This window comes from Mesoplodon densirostris, chromosome 10, assembly GCF_025265405.1.
Source record: "Mesoplodon densirostris isolate mMesDen1 chromosome 10, mMesDen1 primary haplotype, whole genome shotgun sequence".
Classification (NCBI taxonomy): domain Eukaryota; kingdom Metazoa; phylum Chordata; class Mammalia; order Artiodactyla; family Ziphiidae; genus Mesoplodon; species Mesoplodon densirostris.
The window spans coordinates 57,959,177-57,979,610 of record NC_082670.1 but is presented as its reverse complement, the minus strand read 5'-3'; the positions used below and the strand labels follow the sequence as shown (position 1 = coordinate 57,979,610).

General features: G+C 42.2%; 1 protein-coding gene across 1 annotated transcript in view; it reads left to right on the top strand.

The window, feature by feature from the left end:
• Positions 1-764: 764 nt before the first annotated feature.
• The window catches only part of SUSD5 (sushi domain containing 5), a 40,164-nt gene continuing 20,494 nt past the window's right edge, over positions 765-20,434 (top strand). Inside the window, exons 1-3 of the mRNA XM_060111314.1 lie at positions 765-870; positions 11,141-11,318; positions 16,473-16,591. Coding sequence (XP_059967297.1) covers positions 765-870; positions 11,141-11,318; positions 16,473-16,591 — 403 coding nt within the window. The remainder of the gene's footprint in view (positions 871-11,140; positions 11,319-16,472; positions 16,592-20,434) is intronic.

Here is a 20,434-nt window from a genome sequence, read left to right as displayed (position 1 = left end):
CAATAATCAGCCTTTCAAAGGTCTCCTCCAGCCCAGACATGTGAATTCTCACTCCTCAGGTTACCAGCTAGCTGTTGCAAGATGAACAGTTAAGTAAATTAATTTACACTCACATGTGAATGATTGTCAGGCCTTTTAGGGAAGGGGAGTCTCGCTATTCCGTGCGTTTCACTCCTCAGAGTGAGGTTGGCAAGTTAGAGCTTTCTTTTTCGTAAAAATATTCTTCCTCTACAGGAGGACGCCAGCTGCAAAGTCAAGAGGCAGAGTACAGAGTTAGGCATCAGTTTTTTCACAGTCCTCCCGGGGCGGGGGGGTGTGGGGTGGGTTGGCCTCTCAGACTGCGTCACCCTTTTGCAGAGGGTCCCCAGGCAGGCGGAGGTTCCCTGCAGAGGGCTCTCCGCTCTCCCCGCCTCCACGCGCCCTTCCCCTCTGCCCCGGAGGCGCCCAGGGAGCTCGCCGTTCGTTCGGCGCAGCCTCTTTTGGCACCGAGGCCCCCAGGTGCCCAGCACGAAGGCGGAGCCCGGCTACAGCCGCCTCCCCGGCGCCGAGTACTGGACCCCCTGGGAGTTCGGGGCCCCGGCGCTGCGGATCTGGCATCCCCAGCCTCCCTGGCTCCCCGCGCTCCTCCCTGTCTGCGCGCCGGGCGCGAAGCCTGCGACGCGCGAACAGAGCACAGCACGCGGAGCCGAGTGGCGCGCGCGGCGCAGTGGCGCGGGCACCCCCAATTGCCGCGCAGCCAGAGCCCGCGCTCCAGCCATCCGCCCATGGACGCCCGGACCATGGCTGCCAAGGGACCTGACTCCCGCACCCGGCTCTGGGCGGCGGCGCTGCTCCTGCTCGGCCTGCCAGGGCTCTCCGTGCGGGCGGAGGGTGAGTGTCTGGGGAGTGCCCGCGAGGCGGCGGGCCCAGGGTGGCGCGTGGGTTCTCGGTGGGGAAAGTGAAGCTCGCCGGGGGTGCCCCCTCGGACGAGCCCGGAACACGGCCAGCCTGGGAGGAAACAAGGAGCGCAGCTGTCCTGCGACCCCGTCTCCCTCTTGCAGCTCACCGAGTCCCCGCACGCCCAAACGCCCCCACAGGGCCCCTGAACCACTCCTTAATACACAAGAGAAAGCCTGTGCTTTGGTCCTGCAGGCCCGCCTCTAGCTTTCCAAGATCTCCTTGAAAGGTCTTTAAAATGAAATCACGTCTAGAGTGCCCTGGAACCTCCTCTGCCGAGACATAATTTCCCACGTCTATTAAATGTGCTCCGAATGGCAAGGCCAGTGACTCCCTTGGCGTTTTGGCTTGGTCCTGGAAGATCTGAAAGATGAGTGGAAATCAGCTAGGCAAAAGAGAGAGGAGAGGGTCCTGGGGAGAGGAAATAGCACGTGCAAAGGTCCTGTGAGTCGCAGGGGAAATGGGATAAATGGTAGAGTGGCTGGAGCGGAAAGTTCAAGGTGAGGCTCTCCTTCGACAAGAAGCTAGACAGGGCTTCCCTGGTTGTGCAGTGGTTAAGAATCCTCCTGCCAATGCAGGGGACATGGGTTCGAGCCCCGGTCTGGGAAGATCCCACATGCCGCGGAGCAACGAAGCCTGTGTGCCACAGCTACTGAGCCTGCGTTCTAGATCCCGCAGGCCACAACTACTGAAGCCCGCATGCCTAGAGCCCAGTGCTCTGTGACAAAGAGAATCCACCGCAATGAGAAGCCCGCGCACCACAACAAAGAGTAGCCCAGTAGCCCCCACTCTCAGCAACTAGAGAGCCCACGCACAGCAACAAAGACCCAACACAGCCAAATATAAATAAATGAAATAAATATATTTAAAATATAATTAAAAACATTTTTTAAAAGCTAGAGGAAATAGGTAAGGACCAGATTTTTGTGGGTTCTGAGAATTGACCCATCTTTTTGTTTTTTCAACCTGAATTCAGATTTCAATACTTCCCTAAACTTAGCAGGATCACAGCCTTATATCAGTTCAGTTTCAAAAAGCTAATTCAGCTGTGTTTTGATTTTGGAACAAAACCCCGTTGACTTGGTGCAGAAGGATCTAAAAGAAAAGAAGCTAGCATGTTCTCACATCCATGAGGGGTTACTAGTAAATCCAAGCTTGGGACAGATTAGATTGATGAAGGAGAAAAACCCTCAGCTGATTTAGGATGCTTTGTATATTTTAAAATGTCATCGCTATTTAGCAAACAATATTGGGTGCAGAGAGAAAATTTGACAAAAAGAAGCATGGTGGTTAGGGAAAGGAGAAAGCAACGGGAAAACCTCCAGATAGTATCTTAGAATTTTGGGTTCTCTTTGTCCTAAGTGCCAGCTTGTAGAACTCTTTGCTCCTAATTAAGGATGACTGTCTTTTTTCTCCATATGCTCAGAGAGAGTGTTAGAGGGGAAAACACTGTTAACTTTAAAGGCTCCTAGTGATCACTGTTAATTTTTAATTGAGATAAAATTCATGTAAAAGTTACCATCTTAAAATGCACGATCCAAGTGTTTTTAGTACAGTCATCAACCATCACCACTCTCTCATTTCTGAAAATTTTCATCACCCAAAAAGAAATCCCATACCTAGTAGCAGCCAATCCACTGTTAATTCTTTTTTTTTTTTAATTTTTATTCACTTATTTATTTTTTGGCTGCATTGGGTCTTCGTTGCTGCATGAGGGCTTCCTCTAGTTGAGGCTAGCGGGGGCTACTTCGTTGTTGAGGTGCACAGGCTTCTCATTGCAGTGGCTTCTCTTGTCAAGGAGCACTGGGCTCTAGGCGCACGGGCTTCAGTAGTTGTGGCACTCAGGCTCAGTAGTTGTGGCTCGTTGTGGCTCGCAGGCTCTAGAGCGCGGGCTCAGTAGTTGTGGCTCACGGGCTTAGTTGCTCCACGGCATGTGGGATCGTCCCGGACCAGGGCTCGAACCCGTTTCCCCTACATTGGCAGGCAGATTCTTAACCACTGCACCACCAGGGAAGTCCCTGTTAATTCTTTACTGTAGTACTTTTTGGCCTGACATTGAGTCATGAAAATTAAGCTGATTTTAAAGAATGCAAGTAGAATAAATTGGAGCTAGTATTAACCTTCGAACAATGTATACTACTGTACCAATTTTAATTCCTTTTAAAGAAATATCTCTGCAACCCATGAGGCTTTAGAGTTTCACCCCATTATAACTGCTTAAGTGGAATGCCAGATGGATATGGATCAATATTTTGTGCCTATCTGGCTTGATGTGGGTCATAGAAAATTTAAGACAGAAATATCATTGGATAAGGAGAAAGTAACGACAGCACCAGGCATATTTTCTTGTTAACACTTGCCAGAAATGCCTCCGTTTCTCCCTTCTCCTTTCCTCCCTTCTTCCGCAATGGAGAACTATAGGTAAATTTGCTTTCAAGAAACTCCAACTTTTTGCTGAGCTCCAACTTTTATAATAGAGCCATTGAAGAATTAGAATCTATTTATAAAAGGATTCTTTTCCTTACTAAATATATGCTTAACTACCACTTTTCACATTTAGGTATTTATGTTCTACAGTGATGGAAGGAGGAAGAAGAAATGTGCAGCTAAACTGATGTGTTAAGACATTTGAAGAGAGAGAATTTGGAGTTATTAAAAATTCCATAGACTTATTCAAAAATAAGTCAGACTCAAATGAAAAACATTTAGTTTTACATTGGACTAATTAGACGTGTATCTTATACATAAAAGAGACCTGCTACTGTAATTTTAAAACACTTCTGAAACAGAAAAATCTTCGCATTAACTGAATGCAAATTAACTGTGTTTGGGTAAAGACTGCAGGAAAAGATTCATTAATTCAACAGATAATTTGAGTGTCTACCATATGCTAGGTACTGTCCTTGCTGTTGAGGATAGAACGGTGAGGAGAAAGAGGTCCTTGCTATCAGGGAGCTTAAAATCCAATGAGGGAGAAAGTCATTAAGCAAATAATTATATGAATGAAATGTGAACTTGCGATTTTGATAAGTGATAAGGTTAAAGGACGGAGGTATTATGAGGGCATATATTAAGAGATTTTTGACTTGGCGTAGGAGGATCTGAAAGATAAGTAAGAATTAACTAGGCAAAGGGGGGAAGAAAGAGGATCTGGATAGAGAATAGCAGCATGTACAGAGAAACTATGAGTGGCAGAGAAAGTGGGACATGTGTTAAGAAACAGAGTGACTGGGGCTTCCCTGGTGGCGCAGTGGTTGAGAGTCCGCCTGCCGATGCAGGGGACATGGGTTCGTGCCCCAGGCCGGGAAGATCCCACATGCCGCGGAGCAGCTGGGCCCGTGAGCCATGGCCGTTGAGCCTGCGCGTCCGGAGCCTGTGCTCCGCAACGGGAGAGGCCACAACAGTGAGAGGCCCGCATACCGCAAAAAAAAAAAAAAAAAAAGAAACAGAGTGACTGGAGCCCAGAGTCCAAGGTAGAAGTAGTTTGAGATGATGCTGGGGAAACTGATATGGGGCCAAGTTTTGTTTTAATCCAAAAAAGAGAGACTGATCAGGTTTGCACTTTGAGAAGCTCACCCTGAAAGTAGGAAGAATGGATGGCACCAGGGCAAGATTGGACGTGGAGAGACCATGTAGGGTGCTATTTCACTTGTGCAGGTGAGAGAGGGTGGGGGTGGAGAGGAGGATGGGGTGAATGGAAAGGGTCTGAAGAGAAAAATGTGAGTCATCCATGTCAAGATGGCCTTTGAAACCATGTGTGTAAATGGAATCCTAGGGAAAAGTTTTACAATCAGAAGAGATGACCTACTTAATTTCTGCATAGATTTTTGTCACTTAAGTAAAAATGTTTTACTGCAACCTTGCTGAACTGTTCTAGTAGTTTTTTTAGTGGATTTCTTAGGATTTTCTATATGCAAGATCACATCATTTGCAAATATAGTTTTACTTCTTTCCAACCTGGATGGCTTTTATTTCATCTTCTTGCCTAATTGCCTTGGAGAGAACTGCCAGTACAATGTTGAATAGAAGTGGCAAGAGCAGACATCCTTGATCTTAGGGGAAGGTATTCAGTCTTCCACCACCAAGTGTGATGTTAGCTATGGGATTTTTGTAGATGCTCTTTATCAGGTTGAAGATATTCCCCTCCCTTCTTAGTTTGTTGAATGTTTTTTTATCATGAAAGGGTACTGAATTTTGTCAAGTGCCTTTCTGCATCTATTGAGATGGTCATGTAGTTTTTGTCCTTTATTCTATTGATAAGTTGTATTATATTAATTGATTTGGGGATATAAACCAACCTTGTATTCCTGGGATAGATCCCACTTGGCCATGGTATATAATTTTTTTTTTATGCTGCTGGATTTAGTTTGCTAGTATTTTTGTTGAGGACTTTTGTGTCTATATTTATAAGAGATAATGGCCTGTAGTTTTCTTTTCTTGCAGTGTCTTTTGTCTGGTTTTGGCATTAGGGCAATGGTGGCCTCATAGAAAAAGCTGGGAAGTGTTGTTCCCTCCTGTTCTATTTTTTAGATGAGTTTATAGAGAATTGATATCAAGTTCTTTTTAGCTATTTGGTAGAATTCATCAGTGAAGCTATCTGAACATGTGCTTTTCTTTCTGGGTAATTTTAAATTACTAAATCAATCTCTTTACTTGTTAAAGGTCTATTCATATTTTCTATTTCTTCTTGAGTCAATTTCAGTAGTTTGTGTCTTTTTAGGAATTTTTCCATTTCATACGCATTACCTAATTTTTGGCATACAGCTGTTTTGGGGTTTTGGGGGGTTTTTTTGGCCATGCCGTGTGGCATGTGGGATCCTAGTTCCCCAACCAGGCATCCCTGCGTCCCCTGCATCGGAAGCACCTGCGTCCCCTGCACCGGAAGCACGGAGTCCCAACCACTGGACCGTCAGGGAAGTCTGGCATACAGTTGCTTATAGTAGTCCTTTATAATCTTTGTATTTCCATAAGGTTGGAGTAATAACTGTCCTCTCATTCCTGTTTTAGTAATTCAAGTCTTCTTTCTTTTTTTTCTTGGTCATTTTAACTAAACGTTTGTCAATTTTGTTGACCTTCCCAAAAACCAACTTTTTGGTTTTACTGATTTTCTTTATTGTTTTTCCTTTTCTATTTCATTAATTTTTGCTTTAATTCTTATTATTTCCTTCTTCTGATTGCTTTGGGTTTATTTTGCTCTTCTTTTCCAGTGTTTTCCAACAGGTTAGGATTTTTATTTTTTAACATTTTTATTGGAGTATAATTGTTTTACAATGGTGTGTTAGTTTCTGCTGTATAACAAAGTGAATCAGTTATACATATACATATATCCCCATATCTCTTCCCTCTTTCATCTCCCTCCCTCCCAACCTCCCTATCCCACCCTTCTAGCTGGTCACAAAGCACCGAGCTGATCTCCCTGTGCTATGCGACTGCTTCCCACTAGCTATCTATTTTACATTTGGTAGTGTATATATGTCCATATATACACTACCACTCTCTCACTTTGTACCAGCTTACCCTTCCCCCTCCCCGTGTTCTCAAGTCCATTCTCTAGTAGGTCTGAGTCTTTATTCCCGTCTTGCCCCTAGGTTCTTCATGACCTTTTTTTTTTTTTTTTTAAGATTCCATATATATATGTGTTAGTATACGGTATTTGTTTTTCTCTTTCTGACTTACTTCACTCTGTATGACAGACTCTAGGTCCATCCACCTCACTACAAATAACTCAATTTCATTTCTTTTTATGGCTGAGTAATATTCCATTGTATATATGTGCCACATCTTCTTTATCGATTCATTGTTGATAGACACTAAGGTTGCTTCCATGTCCTGGCTATTGTAAATAGAGCTGCAGTGAACATTGTGGTACATGACTCCTTTTGAATTATGGTTTTCTCAGGGTATATGCCCAGTAGTGGGATTGCTGGGTCATATGGTAGTTCTATTTTTAGTTTTTTAAGGAACGTCCATACTGTTCTCCATAGTGGCTGTATCAATTTACATTCCCACCAACAGTGTATGAGGGTTCCCTTTTCTCCACACCCTCTCCAGCATTTATTGTTTGTAGATTTTTTGATGATGGCCATTCTGACTGGTGTGATAGGATTTTTATTTGAGATAATTTTTCTTATTTTAATGTGGACATTTATAGTTATAAATTCCCCTCTATGCAGTGCATTAACTGCATCCCATAAGGTTTAGCAGGTTTTGCCTTCACTCATCTCAAAATATTTTCTAATTTTGTGGTTTCTCCTTGTCTCATCAGTTATTTAGAAGTGCTTGGTTTCATTTCTATTTATTTATGAATTTCCCAATTTATTTATGTTATTAATTTCTAATTCTATCCCATAGTAATTAGAGAAAATACTTTGTACAATTATAATCCTTTTAAATTTATTATGGCTTATTTTATTGCCTAGCATATGGTCTACCCTGAAGAATGTTCCATGCGCACTTGAGAAGAATGTGTATTCTGCTGCTGTTGGGTGCCATTTTATACAATCAATGTTCACTTTTATTTAACCGTGTATTGATTTTTTTCCCCCTTTCCATTCCATCTTGCCTCTCAAATAATTTTCTTTCTGCCTGAAATACTTCTTTTACTATTTCCTACAAGGAGGATCAGCTGGTGGCAAACCACCTTGATTTTGGCTTATCTGAAAAAATACATTTGTTTCATCTTTGTTCTTTGAAATATATTTTCAGTGAGTATAGAATTCTAAATTTGCAGCTATTTTTTGCTAGTAATTGTATCCTTGCTTCCATTGCTATTGTTTTAGAAGACAGCACTCAAACTGCTGCTACTTTGAAAGTATTCTCTCCCTTCTCTCTATCTGCTTTGACAATATTTTCTTTGTCTTTACCATTTTGCAGCATCACTGGTATATATATACTTATAGGTATTTTCCATATTGGGATTTGTTGTTGGACTTATTCAATCCATGTATTGGAATATTTATCAGTTCTATAAAATTCACAGGCATTTTGTCTTCAGATATCACTTCCACCTCATTTTTTTCTCTCCTCTCTGGGAATTCTGATTAAAGTATATGTTAATCCTTATTCTTGGGACTTCCCTGGTGGCGCAGTGGTTAAGAATCCACCTGCCAACGCAGGGGACATGGGTTTGAGCCCTGGTCTGGGAAGATCCCACATGCTACAGAGCAACAAAGCCCATGCGCCACACTACTAAGCTTGTGCTCTACAGCTCACAGCCTCAACTGCTGAGCCCACGTGCCACAACTACTGAAACCCGTGCGCCTAGAGCCCGTGCTCCACAACAAAAGAAGCTACTGCAATGAGAAGCCCATGCACTGCAACAAAGAGTAGCCCCCGCTCGCCACAACTAGAGAAAGCCCACACACAGCAACAAAGACCCAACATGGCCAATAATTAATTTTTTTTAAATCCTTATTCCTTCCTTCATGTCTCTTTATTATCTGAATATTTTTCATCTTTTCTTGTTTCTTTACTACATTTTGGATGATGTCTTCTGATTTTTTTTAATATTTATTTATTTGGTTGCACTGGGTCTTAGTTGATGCAAGTGGGCTCCTTAGTTGAAGCAGGTGGGCTCCTTAGTTGTGGCACGTGGGCTCCTTAGTTGCAGCTCACAAGTTGCAGCTTGCCAGCTCCTTAGTTGCAGCACGTGGGCTCCTTAGTCGTGGCATGTGAACTCTTAGCTGCGGCATGCATATGGGATCTAGTTCCCTGACGAGTGATCGAACCTGGGCCCCCTGCATAGAGAGCATAGGGCCTTAACCACTGCACCACCAGGGAAGTCTCCTTCTGCTTTCTTTTTCAAGGTTAAGTTCTTTGTTTAAATGCATCTGATATTCAGCCAAAAACATTTATTGCATTTTTAATTTATCATTGTATTTTTAATTTCTAGAAGCCCTATTTTGTGCTTTTTTCAGATCAGCTAAGCACTTTTTATCATTTCCTATTCTTTGCAGATATTTTCAAACTTGTCTTTTATTTCTTTAAATATAGTAATCATGACTGTTCTATAATCTGTGCCTGTTAATACCAGTATTGGACTTATTTTTAGGTCAGTTTCTGCTACATGTGGTATCTGTTGCTTCTCACTCATGGTGCCTTGTTTCCTTGTACACTTCACTGTTTTTAGTTCAGTAGTCATGGCCTTTGAATAAGTATTTGTATGGGATTTCCTGAAGCATAAAATGAAGGGGGTTTTTTTCTCCAGAGAGGAGTTAGTTACAATTTTTCCTATCAGGTGTCTGGATAAATGTCAGTCTCAGGCCACTTTAAGCTAAATCCATGGCTTGAAGTGTCTTAGGCATAAATTTTTGTTAGAACTACAATTCCAAATCAGCATTAGCACTTGGCCTCCTAGCACCAAGACAGCTCATTCAACAGTTCTTGAGAATGAGGGAAGGGGATATTTTTTATCCTTGTTCACTCTTATCTTGAGACTTTAACCCTTCAGACTCTCAGATTCATGTGTGCATGTGACAGTGGTAGAGTGGGGAGGAGAGGGCTATCAGATTCCCTACATCATGTGAACTCTGGGCTTTTACTTTTATCTCTCTTGCACAGGGGCTTGGCCATCAAAATCTCTGTTTAATTTCATAGCATTTTTTTTCCAGATAGACAAATGCTATTAATACAAAAGTGTCTTGGGGTGCATGCTTACTTCTCCAGGTAGGACCATCAAGTACAGTTGTTCAGGTCATGTACTGCACATTGTCACCATATCTGAGGGAGCTCCAGTCACCTACAGATATGTTTACTGTGAAAAGTTTTTGCATTTTTTATTATAGCTTTTGGTTCCAAAGATGGAGAGATTACTGTATTTGTTGTAATCATTTTGCAGTAGATGACAGTTAAGTCTCTTATTCTAATAAAATCAATTTATTATGATAATTTTGCTGACAGATGGAAGTGAAGTATACCATTTTAAGTGGGTTTCTTCTCCCCTGCCTTTATCTTAAGCTTGACAGGGTCACCCAAGGCACTGTTTCATCCTTCCGAGAGGCCCTGGGGACCCCAGCACTCCCTCCTGCACCATGGTTTTCTTGCCTAAAGCTGTCCTTTGCTTTCAGACTCAGCTTCCACCTCTGCCTGAGCTCACATCCTATTCCATCCATCTGTCGCACATTTTTCGAGGCCTGCTACCTGCCCATAGATTGATGTGGTGCAGGCAGCCAGGGTGCACCAGACGTGGCTGCTGCTGTCTTGTCCAGTGGGGAGACATACAGCGCACTCACTGTAGGAAGGACCTGAAAATGTCCTGAGACAACGGAACAGAGAGAAGGGAAGCAACCTGCTGTCTGTGGTCACCCCAGGGCTGGGGCAGCAGAGGAAGGCAGAGCTGAGGCTGAATCAGGGTCTTGGACACCAAGTGACCCAACCTAAGGGAACCTAGGACGATGAGCCTTGGCACTTGGTGTTTGTAAAACATCTTTTTTATTTACTTATTTTTATTTAATTTTTTATTTTTATACAATTTTAAAGGTTACCTTCAATTTACAGGTATTACAAAATATTGGCTGTATTCCCTGTGTTATACAATATATCCTTGAGCCTATCTTACACTCAATAGTTTGTACCTCCCACTCCCCAACCCCCATATTGCCCCCCCTTTCTCTCCCCCAACTAGTAACCACTAGTGTGTTCTTTATATCTGCAAGTCTGCTTCTTTGTTGTTATATTCACTAGTTTGTTGTACTTTTTAGATTCCATGTATAAGTGATATCAATTCTCTGTCTGGCTTATTTCACCTAGCACAGTGCCCTCCCAAGTCTATCCATGTTGCTCCAAATGGCAAAATTTTGTGCTTTTTTAATGGCTGAGTAGTATTCCATTGTATATATATGTATACCGTATCTTCTTTATCCATTCATCTGTTGATGGACACTGAGGATGTTTCCATGTCTTGGCAATTGTAAATAATGCTGCTAAACATCTTTTTAAAAGGAAGATTTGAAGGGCTTATCCAGATAAACATGCCAGAACAGGCAGTTAAATTTTTTTTTAAGTTAAGAGGTAAAAATAGATTAAAACACCAGTGTAACTGTCATCACAGTCCAGGGACGAATGCAATGGGGTAATTGCTGCACTTGGATCTTTAGGCAAGTGGGAAACTACAGTTCTGATGGGCATCTGCCAGAGGGTGAGTTTGCTGAGACTAAATTCCCATGGATCCTAGAGTCAGCCTGTGTCCGTGCTTGTCCTCACACAGGGAAGCTCTTTGTGCTGGAGTCTCAGAATGGCTCTCAGGGCCTGGAACTAAAGGCCGCTCGGCTTTCCTGCAAGAGCAGAGGCGCTCACCTGGTGTCTGCGGACGAGCTGCGGAGGGTGGTGCAGGACTGTGCCTTCTCCGTGTGCACCACGGGCTGGCTGGCGGACGGCAGCCTGGGGTAAGTCAGGCCAGCTGGGGGCTCTCCTGCCAACTCACCCCGCCTTGCCATTAGGGCTGATACGGGGCTCAATAGAGGTGCCAGGATAGTCAGAGTGCAATGGGCTGTGGCTTCCAGTATATTCTTGTTTTGAGTTAAATATAAAAACAAAATGTTAAACAAAATATAAAAACAAAAATGTTAATAAAAACATTTTTCTGGAGTTCTGTCACAGTTTTTTCCTCTTTACTTTGTTATTCTGAATTTCCTTTTAAGTTACAAAAGAAAAAAATGCTTGTAAAAATTTCAAATAATACAGATATATATGAAGTGCAAAGTGAGTTTCTCTCTTCTTCCCCACCTCAGAGGTAATAACTCTTAACTATTTGATATATATTCTTTATCTCTTTTTCTCTGTGGATATTCATCTGCATCGATGGGAAGAGGAAGATGGTATGGAGGTTTTAAAATATAACCACGAGGGACTTCCCTGGCGGTCCAGTGGTTAAGACTCCACACTTCCATTGCAGGGGGCACGGATTCGATCCCTGGTCAGGGAACTAAGATTCCGCATGCCCTGTGGTGAGGCCAAATAAATAAAAGTTGAGAGTCATCAGATCAATTTAAAAAAAGGATAAATTTAAATAAATTTTAAAAAATAAAATAAAATATGGCCCCAAATTCTTTCACGTTGCTCCCATTGAGAAGTGGTGTTTATGTCCTCTCCCTGTGAATCAGGGACAGCATAGTACTGCCTCGACCAGTAGAATACAGCAGGAGTGATACTGTGTGACTTCTGAGGGTAGGTCGGAAAAACCCATGGTCAGATTTCTGGGGACATTTACTTTTGAGATACTATCTATGAAGTCCTAGGAAACCCAGGCCACAGGGAAATGCCTTATGTATGTACTCTCACCAATAGCCCCAACTGATGTCCCAGCCAATAGCCAGCATTAACTACCAGAAATGTGAATGCAGATGCCTCCAGGTGATTCTAGCCCCCAGCTATTGAGTTAGGCAGCCTGTGAGTCTTTCCAGCTCAGCCTTAGACATTATAGAGCAGAGACAAGCCTTTCCCATTGTGCCCTATCTGAATTCCTGACCCATGGAATCCTTGTGGAGAAGTAATTCTGTGGCCAGCTAGGAGAAAACATCCCATTAGTGCTGTTAACTACTCCATTGGTCATAAACAGAGAAGGCAGGAGCCATTCCACGTTTTCCTTCATGCCACAGGAATGTGAAAGAACAAATGGGCTCCAAAAACTACTTTGCTTGATAATGACCCTGAAGGTGTCTGGCTGGGAGATGGCCATAGAAAACACATGCAACCATGTTGATTCACATCTCCAAAGGTGCCACATGTAAAGCAGCAATTGAATTAAGAGAACAAATGAGGTTACTTCCAAAGCTTTTCAGTGAATCTGGAATTGTGGCTCTCTCTGCTTTATATTTCACATCCAAGTTCCTAAATAGACAAAATATGTCCCATGTATGCATGTTTCCATAACGTAGTCAAGTGTGGGTATTTTTCATAACTCTGTCACTATCATTATATCAGATAACCAGGGTATTCTAAAGATTCCAAAGAGCCAGCTTGGAGCCAGGCTTATGTCTCCTAGGCATTACAAATTGAAACTGAGTCACTGGAAAGGTTTATCCTCTCTGGGTTTCCTGTAAGGTGTTAAGACATGTTAGTGGATCTCTAACTTGCTTAGATGCTATTTTTTTGCTGTTGTTGGCCACGCCGCACAGCTTATGGGATCTCAGTTCCCTGACCAGGGATGGAACCCCAGCCCTCAGCAGTAACAGCGTGGAGTCCTAACCACTGAACCACCAGGGAATCCCCTTAGATGCTATTTCTTTAAAGTAAACACACTTACTTGATATATTTACTACATGACATATTAAAATAGTTTTCCATGTTAATGTTTCTAGAACCAAGAAGTATCTGACCATTAGTATGGACATTTCACTGTGCATCTTTCCTGCACAGCCATCTCCCCTCTCCACCAAAAACTAATTATTAAATGCATGGCGCATCTTGCAATTGATGGCATAGTAGTTACATAGATCTGATCTGTATCTCCATGAATTTATATTCAATATATACATATATCTAGAAGATGGAGATCTAGAATGGTGAATCTAGAATTTGGGGCTATTTGTCTCCTGGGAGCTTTTACAGATTTCATAAAGCGTGTCTGAAAAGCTGTGAAGCAACTTAGATAGCCTCATAGGACTAGGAGAACAGAGATTTGAATTCAGGTTTTATGTATGTGGGGGCCAAGGGAATCCTTTTGCTTAGGGTTGGAACATTGAAGGGCTGTACCCTAGGAGTCATAGTAAACTGGAACAAGTACACAGGCCCTCAAAGGAGCTGCAGCATAGCATCAAATCCTCTGAAGCCATGAGTTTGGACTGAGATGATACTAGAGTTCCAGTGTTCCAGATAGGTAGCAGAACTGATTTAAAAAATCTTTTCTGGAGGAAAATAACATTATTCTAGACAATTTATTTCCACAAACTATTTTAGCAAATATAGGATTTGTCAAGCAAAATAAAATAACCAGTCACGTGAGGAGACAAGGCAACAAGATAAAAATAGCCAATAGAAACTCTAGACGTTAACACTGGTAGATGCAAACTTTAAAAGAACTCTTTAAAATGTTCAAAGATACAAAAGACAAAAAGGAGAATTTTGGAAGAAGACTGAAAAGTATAAAAATAACCAAATGAAAACTCTAGAAATAAAAATACAGTAGCTGAAATTAAGAACTTAATGGATGGATCTAACATCTGATTTTAAGAGTCAAAGAGAAAATTAATGAACTGGAAGATATTTCAGAGGAAGATGTCCAGAATAAAGAACAGAAGAAAAAAGGATGAAAATATAGAAGAAAGAGTACAAGGCAAAGAAGATGCATGTAACTGGAATTCCAAAAGGAGAAGAGAAAGAAGATGAAGCAAAAGCAGTATGAGACTTAGCTACAACTGTGGAAAAACATCCACGCACAGATTCAAGAAGCCCTACAAAGCCCAAGTAGGATACATAAAATAATTTCACGACTTGGAACAACATGGTAAAACTGGTAAAAATCAAATATGAAGAAGAACTATTAAAAGTAATAATAAGAAAAAGAAAGAGTACCTTCAAAGGAGCAACAATAAATTGACAATGAAAGCCCCAAGACCACTGAATGAGGCCTTCAAAGTGCTGAAAGGAAATTACTGCCAACCTAGAATTCTATACCCAGCAAAAATACCTTCCAAGAATAAAGGTAAAATAAAGAATTTTCAGACAGACAAAAGGTGAGAGAATTCATCATACATGATCTGCACTAAAAAAAAAAAAACAACACTGAAGGGTGTTCTTCAGGCAGGAGGAAAATAATTGCAGGTGGATGGCTGGAGATGCCAAAAGGGATGAGTTGAAAAAGTAAATATGGGGGTGAATTGGAATTATGTACAGATGGTCCCTGACTTACAGTGGTTCAACTTACAATTTTTTTTAACTTTATGATGGTGCAAAAACATTATGCATTCAACAGAAACTGTTCTTCAAATTGTGAATTTTGATCTCTTCCCAGGCTAGTGATATACTGTCTGATACTCTCTCATGATGCTGGGCAGTGGAAGTAAGCTGCAGCCCCCAGTCAGCCATGTGATCATGAGAGTAAACAACTGATACACTTATAACCATTCTGTACCAAGACAACCATTCTGCTTTTTCACTTTCAGTACAGCATTCAATAAATTACATGAGATATTCAATGCTTTATTGTAAAATAGACTCTGTGTTAGATGATTTTACCCAGCTGTAGGCTAAAGTAAGTGTTTTGAGCACATTTAAGGTAGGCTAGGCTAAGCTCTGATGTTCAGTAGGTTTTGTGTGTTATGTGCATTTTTGACTTACGTATTTTCAACTTACAGTGAGCTTTTGGAGATATAACCCCGCTGTAAGTTGAGGAAGATCTATAATTATATAAAGCAGTAACAGTAATACTAAACACTAAAAAATGGTATATCAGTCAGGAAGTGTTTTAAGTATGTTAATACATAGTATTTTAAATTGTGTTGTTGGGAAAGAGAGTAAAAGTAACATTAGGGCTTCCCTGGTGGCGCAGCGGTTGAGAGCCCACCTGCCGATGCAGGAGACATGGGTTCGTGCCCCGGTCCGGGAAGATCCCACATGCCGCGGAGCGGCTGGGCCCGTGAGCCACGGCCGCTGAGCCTGTGCGTCCGGAGCCTGTGCTCTGCAATAGGAGAGGCCATAACAGTGAGAGGCCCACATACCGCAAAAAAAAAAAAAAAAAAAAAAAAGTAACATTAAATTTTGATAAGTCAAGGAAGCGTGCTATAACCTCTGTGGTAACCACTAAAAGAATAGTAAAAGAACATATAACTTCCAAACCAATACAGAAGTAAAAGAGATTGCCAAAAAGGAATTCAAACAATCAAAATACGGGAAAGAAAAGAGGAAGAAAGGAAGAAGAATGGGCAGAACTAATAGAAATATGGCAGATTTAAATTCAAAGAGATCTGTTATTAAATTAAGTAGATATGATGCTCTAATCAGAAAACAAGGACCATCAGGTGGATTTTTTAAAGTTCTACTATTTGCTATTTACAAAAGATATCCTTAAATAAATCATGGGGCAAAAATAAATTATAATGGAAATTCACATATATGTAGAAATGAATGATATTAAAATATAACATACTCAGACTCATGGGATGCCACTAGTGCTATACCTGGAGGAAAATGTAAAGTGTTAAATGCTTGTGTTAGAAAAGCAAAGAGGCTGAAGGTTCATGAACCAATGATCCATCTTAAGAAATCCGAAAATAACAGCAAAACAAACCCCCCAAAAAGAAGAGAACTAATAAAGAGAAGAGAATTTTATGAAATAAAAACCAAACGTATACTAGAAGAGATCAACAATGTATATTGCCCCTGAATCTTGAATTGATATATGTGACCTCAATTCAAGCACCACCTATAACTTCCTGCTTTTCGACTTCTGGGGAGAGTATTGATACTTTATCATATTGATACTTTCAGCCAAAACTCCTGGATCAGGAAAATCTCTGCTGATTCAGAGCTGACAGCAGAAAAGAATTCTTTCCCAGTTTTGGTTAGTTCTCCTAACCCACTGTCTTCTTTGTCTGTTTTAGGACAACCATGTGTAGCAAGGGGAGTGGTGAACAGCAAATCATGAGAGCTGTCGATGTGCGAATTGAAAGCAACCCAGTTCCTGGTGGCACATACAATGCCCTGTGTATTAAGGATGAAGGTCAGTGCCAGAGCCTTTGTAAAGGTTTCGGAGGATGTGCTCGTGGGGGTTGACCTCTTAAGGTCTAGAAACTGACCTTAAGATGAGGATTCACTGAACAACAAGAATCAGGAAGACTTCCAAAGAAAAGCCAACATGGCAGTGGGGAAGTGGACGGGGAAAGGAAGGGGGAAGGCAACGGTGCAGCACTAAGCAAAGTCCACAGTGGCTGTGAGGTGGGGGGGTAACTTTGGCTCAATCCTGCAGGGAATCTCTGGAGACAGTGACCACAGGTCACCACGGTTTCCTGACCAGGGGTGAGAGAACAGGGGTATTGATACCACTGAACTTGTCAGTCATTGTTTAAGGGCTGCTTCGGGGAGATATAAATTCCCAGACTCTTCTGGTTTTCAGTGTGCTCAGACAAAGAGTTACGATAGCTGAGTCACCCTCCAACAAAGATGCACAGATGCTCACCCAGAGCCCTTGTGCATGGGAATGGTAAAGGGATCTAGGAAATATGGGCAGACCCCTGACAGCATGTGCTGCAGCTGCTGATACCACTTACCCTTTGGTCTGTCTTCATGGTGGGAATTTTTCTAAAAAGAAAAAAAATCCTTTTTTCCTGAAAGGAAATTTATAGGATTTAGGAAACTGCTCCTAGAAAGAAAAATACAACTTCCTTCTGGGAAATCAGCTGAGTGGTGAGGAGAAAACCATAAGGGAGTCTCCAGGGCAGCGTTTCATGTGCACTGGAGAAAGTACACCTTCATTATCAGAAATATATGCTGCTGAAAGGGAATGTCCGTGAAAATGGGGAGAAAGCAAGCTGCTTACTCATCAGTCATAGAAATCAGCACAGGTACTGCCAGGCTGCACACTGGTCTCATCTGGGAAGTTTTAAGAACTACTGATACCTGGGTGCCAGCCCTAGAGATATGGATATAAATGTTCTGGACATTGGGCTTTTTTAAAGCTGCTCAGTGACTATAACATGTAGCCCAGTTTGAGAAGTAGTTCTCTAATGCAGAGTTTCCCAAAGCTCTCTGATGATGAGAAATACCAGATGAACTTATTAGAAATGCAAACCCTCAGGCTGCATCCCAGAGGCACCAAATCCCAATCTCCAGGGAAGGGGTCAGAGGAGTTGGTAAATCAAAGAGCCACAGTGAACCCTACAGCCCTGGCTGGTGCTTGTTAGATGTTTATTGGCGGTAGGCTTCTCTGCTGCCATGGCATCTCCCTCCAGGAAGGATTCTACATTTGCTGATTGCAGTCTAGCAACTGAAAGATGTGGCCATGGAAAGCTCTGGGGAGAACAACATCCATGGTTTGTTTTCTAAAAAAAACACCTAAGTAAATGAGAACGATCCTTTGAATCTCAAACATAGGCAAAGGTTCAGATCCCTGAGGGAGACAGGACAGAGCCAGAGGAAAACCAGCATGACCTTTCTTTAGTGATCTCAAATGGATATGTGGGGCTTCTGAGTCTGATCTCTTTCCTCTCACGAACAAGAGGTAGCAGCTAGCTTTTGCTGTGTAACATACCACCCCCAAATGTAGTGGCTTAAAACAACTGTTTGTTTAGTTCACTATTTTGGGGGGAGGGCAGAAATTTGTGTTATTCTTCTGGCCTCAGCTGGGCTCATTCACGAGTCCACAGTCAGCTGCTGGGTAGGGGCCTTGCTTCTGGGCGTTGGCTGGATGTTGACTGGGGTGATGGGTGGGGGGCAGGCACTGAGCCATGTGTTCCTCATCATACAACAGGAGATCCTGGGCTTTCCACCTCACAGGCTTCAAACAGGTTGTGTGTATGCAAGTGTGTGCCCCTTTGCCCACAACTGTAGTGCATGAAGCCAGAGGCTGGAAACATCTGTTCACATCCTATAGGGCACCAAGTTTAAAACCATGACAGTGACTCCAAAACTGAGTTATTGCCAAACCAGTAAGACGTGCCTACTGATATACTGCACTCAGAGGAGCACAACTTCAGTTCAGTAGTATTCCTGCCAAAAATGTGCAACCTGAATCTAATCATGAGGAAACTTTAGCCAAACTCAAGGTGAGAAACATCGTATAAAATGACTGGCCTATACTCTTTTTAAAATGTCAAGGAGGGCTTCCCTGGTGGTGCAGTTGTTAAGAATCCGCTTGCCAGTGCAGGGGACAAAGGTTCGAGCCCTGGTCCGGGAAGATCCCACATGCCGCGGAGCAACTAAGCCCGTGCGCCACAACTACTGAAGCCCGTGCGCCTAGAGTCCATGCTCTGCAACAAGAGAAGCCACCGCAATGAGAAGCCTGCATACCACAAGGAAGAATAGCCCTCACTCACCGCAACTAGAGAAAGCCTGCACGCAGCAACGAAGACCCAATGCAGTCAAAAATAAATTAAATTTAATTTAAAAAACAAAAGAAGAATGTCAAGGATAAGAAAGAGAAAGAGGGAATTCCCTGGCTGTCCAATGGTTAGGACTCCACACTTCCACTGCAGGGGGCGCAGGTTCGATCCCTGGTTGGGGAACTAAGATCCTGTAAGCCTCGTGGTGGAGCAAAAAAAAAAAAAAAAAAAAAAGACAAAGAAAGGCAAGGCAACTGTTTTGGATTAAAATAGACTATAAAGACTTGACAACTAAATGTAATTTGTGATCCTAGATTGTATTTTGGACCAGGAGAAAACAGCTATAATTGATGAAATCTGAATATGGATTTGAATTAGATAATAGTATTGTATCAATGCTTAAATTCCCTGATTTTGGTAACTACTGCAGTTATGTAAGACAATATCCTTGTTCTTGGAAATATATACCAAGGTTCTTAGGGACAAAGTGACATCATATCTACAACTCATTCTCAAGTGGTTCAGAAAGGAATTACAGGGACTTCCCTGGTGGTCCAGTGGTTAAGAATCCACCTTCGAATGCAGAGGACATGGGTTTGATCCCTGGTTGGGGAACTAAGATCCCACATGCCGCGGGACAACTAAGCCCACACGCCGCAACTAGAGAAGCCCGTGTGCCGCAATGAAGAGCCTGTGTGTTGCAATGAAGCAAAGACCCAGAGCAGACAAAATTAAAAAAAAAAAAAGAATTACAGATATAGATACACATATATACATATTCATATATGTATACATACACATATATGTGTTTATGTATGATATATATTTTATATATATATATATATATACATATCTATATCTATCTAGAGAGAGAAAATGATAAAGCAAATGGGGCAAAATGAAAACACATTAGTAAATCTGGATAAAGGGTTTATGGGAGTTCCTTATTTTTAAAATTTCTCTGTAACTTTGAAATTATATGAAAATGAAAATTTCCCCCAAATGGTCTACATCCTCCTCCCAAAACAACAATAACAACAACAGGAAAGCACAAAACAAAACAAAGCAAAAACAAAAACAAAAAAATGAAGCAAACTCATGATGCCTATCAGCTTATGTAAGGACTGATGCCATTTTAGCAAGTGAGCCCTATGTGGGTGTCTTTGAGTCAAAGTGCTCAAGAGCCCCGCATCCAGGGCAATTTGCCTGAGCCTAGCTTGCCCCCCTCTCCTCCCCTCCAGGTTAACACGGAGAGGCTTGCATGGGGAAAATTGCAGTCTTGGTCCAACAGGGCCTGACTTGTGAGGAGGCTTCAGATGGGTGATGAAGGGGCTCAGGAATGCATGCTGAGGTGGGATTAGGGTCAGAGGGCTGCTCTCTCTCGGACTTTCCAGAAAAGCAGGATGGATTCCCCATGATCCCTCAGAGAGAGCTCTGTCCCTGTTCCTCTGCCTTTCCTTCTTTAGAAAGAGCATGTAAACGGCTCCCAAATGGCTCTTCACTTTTCCTCAGGGGAGCCTTGTAGA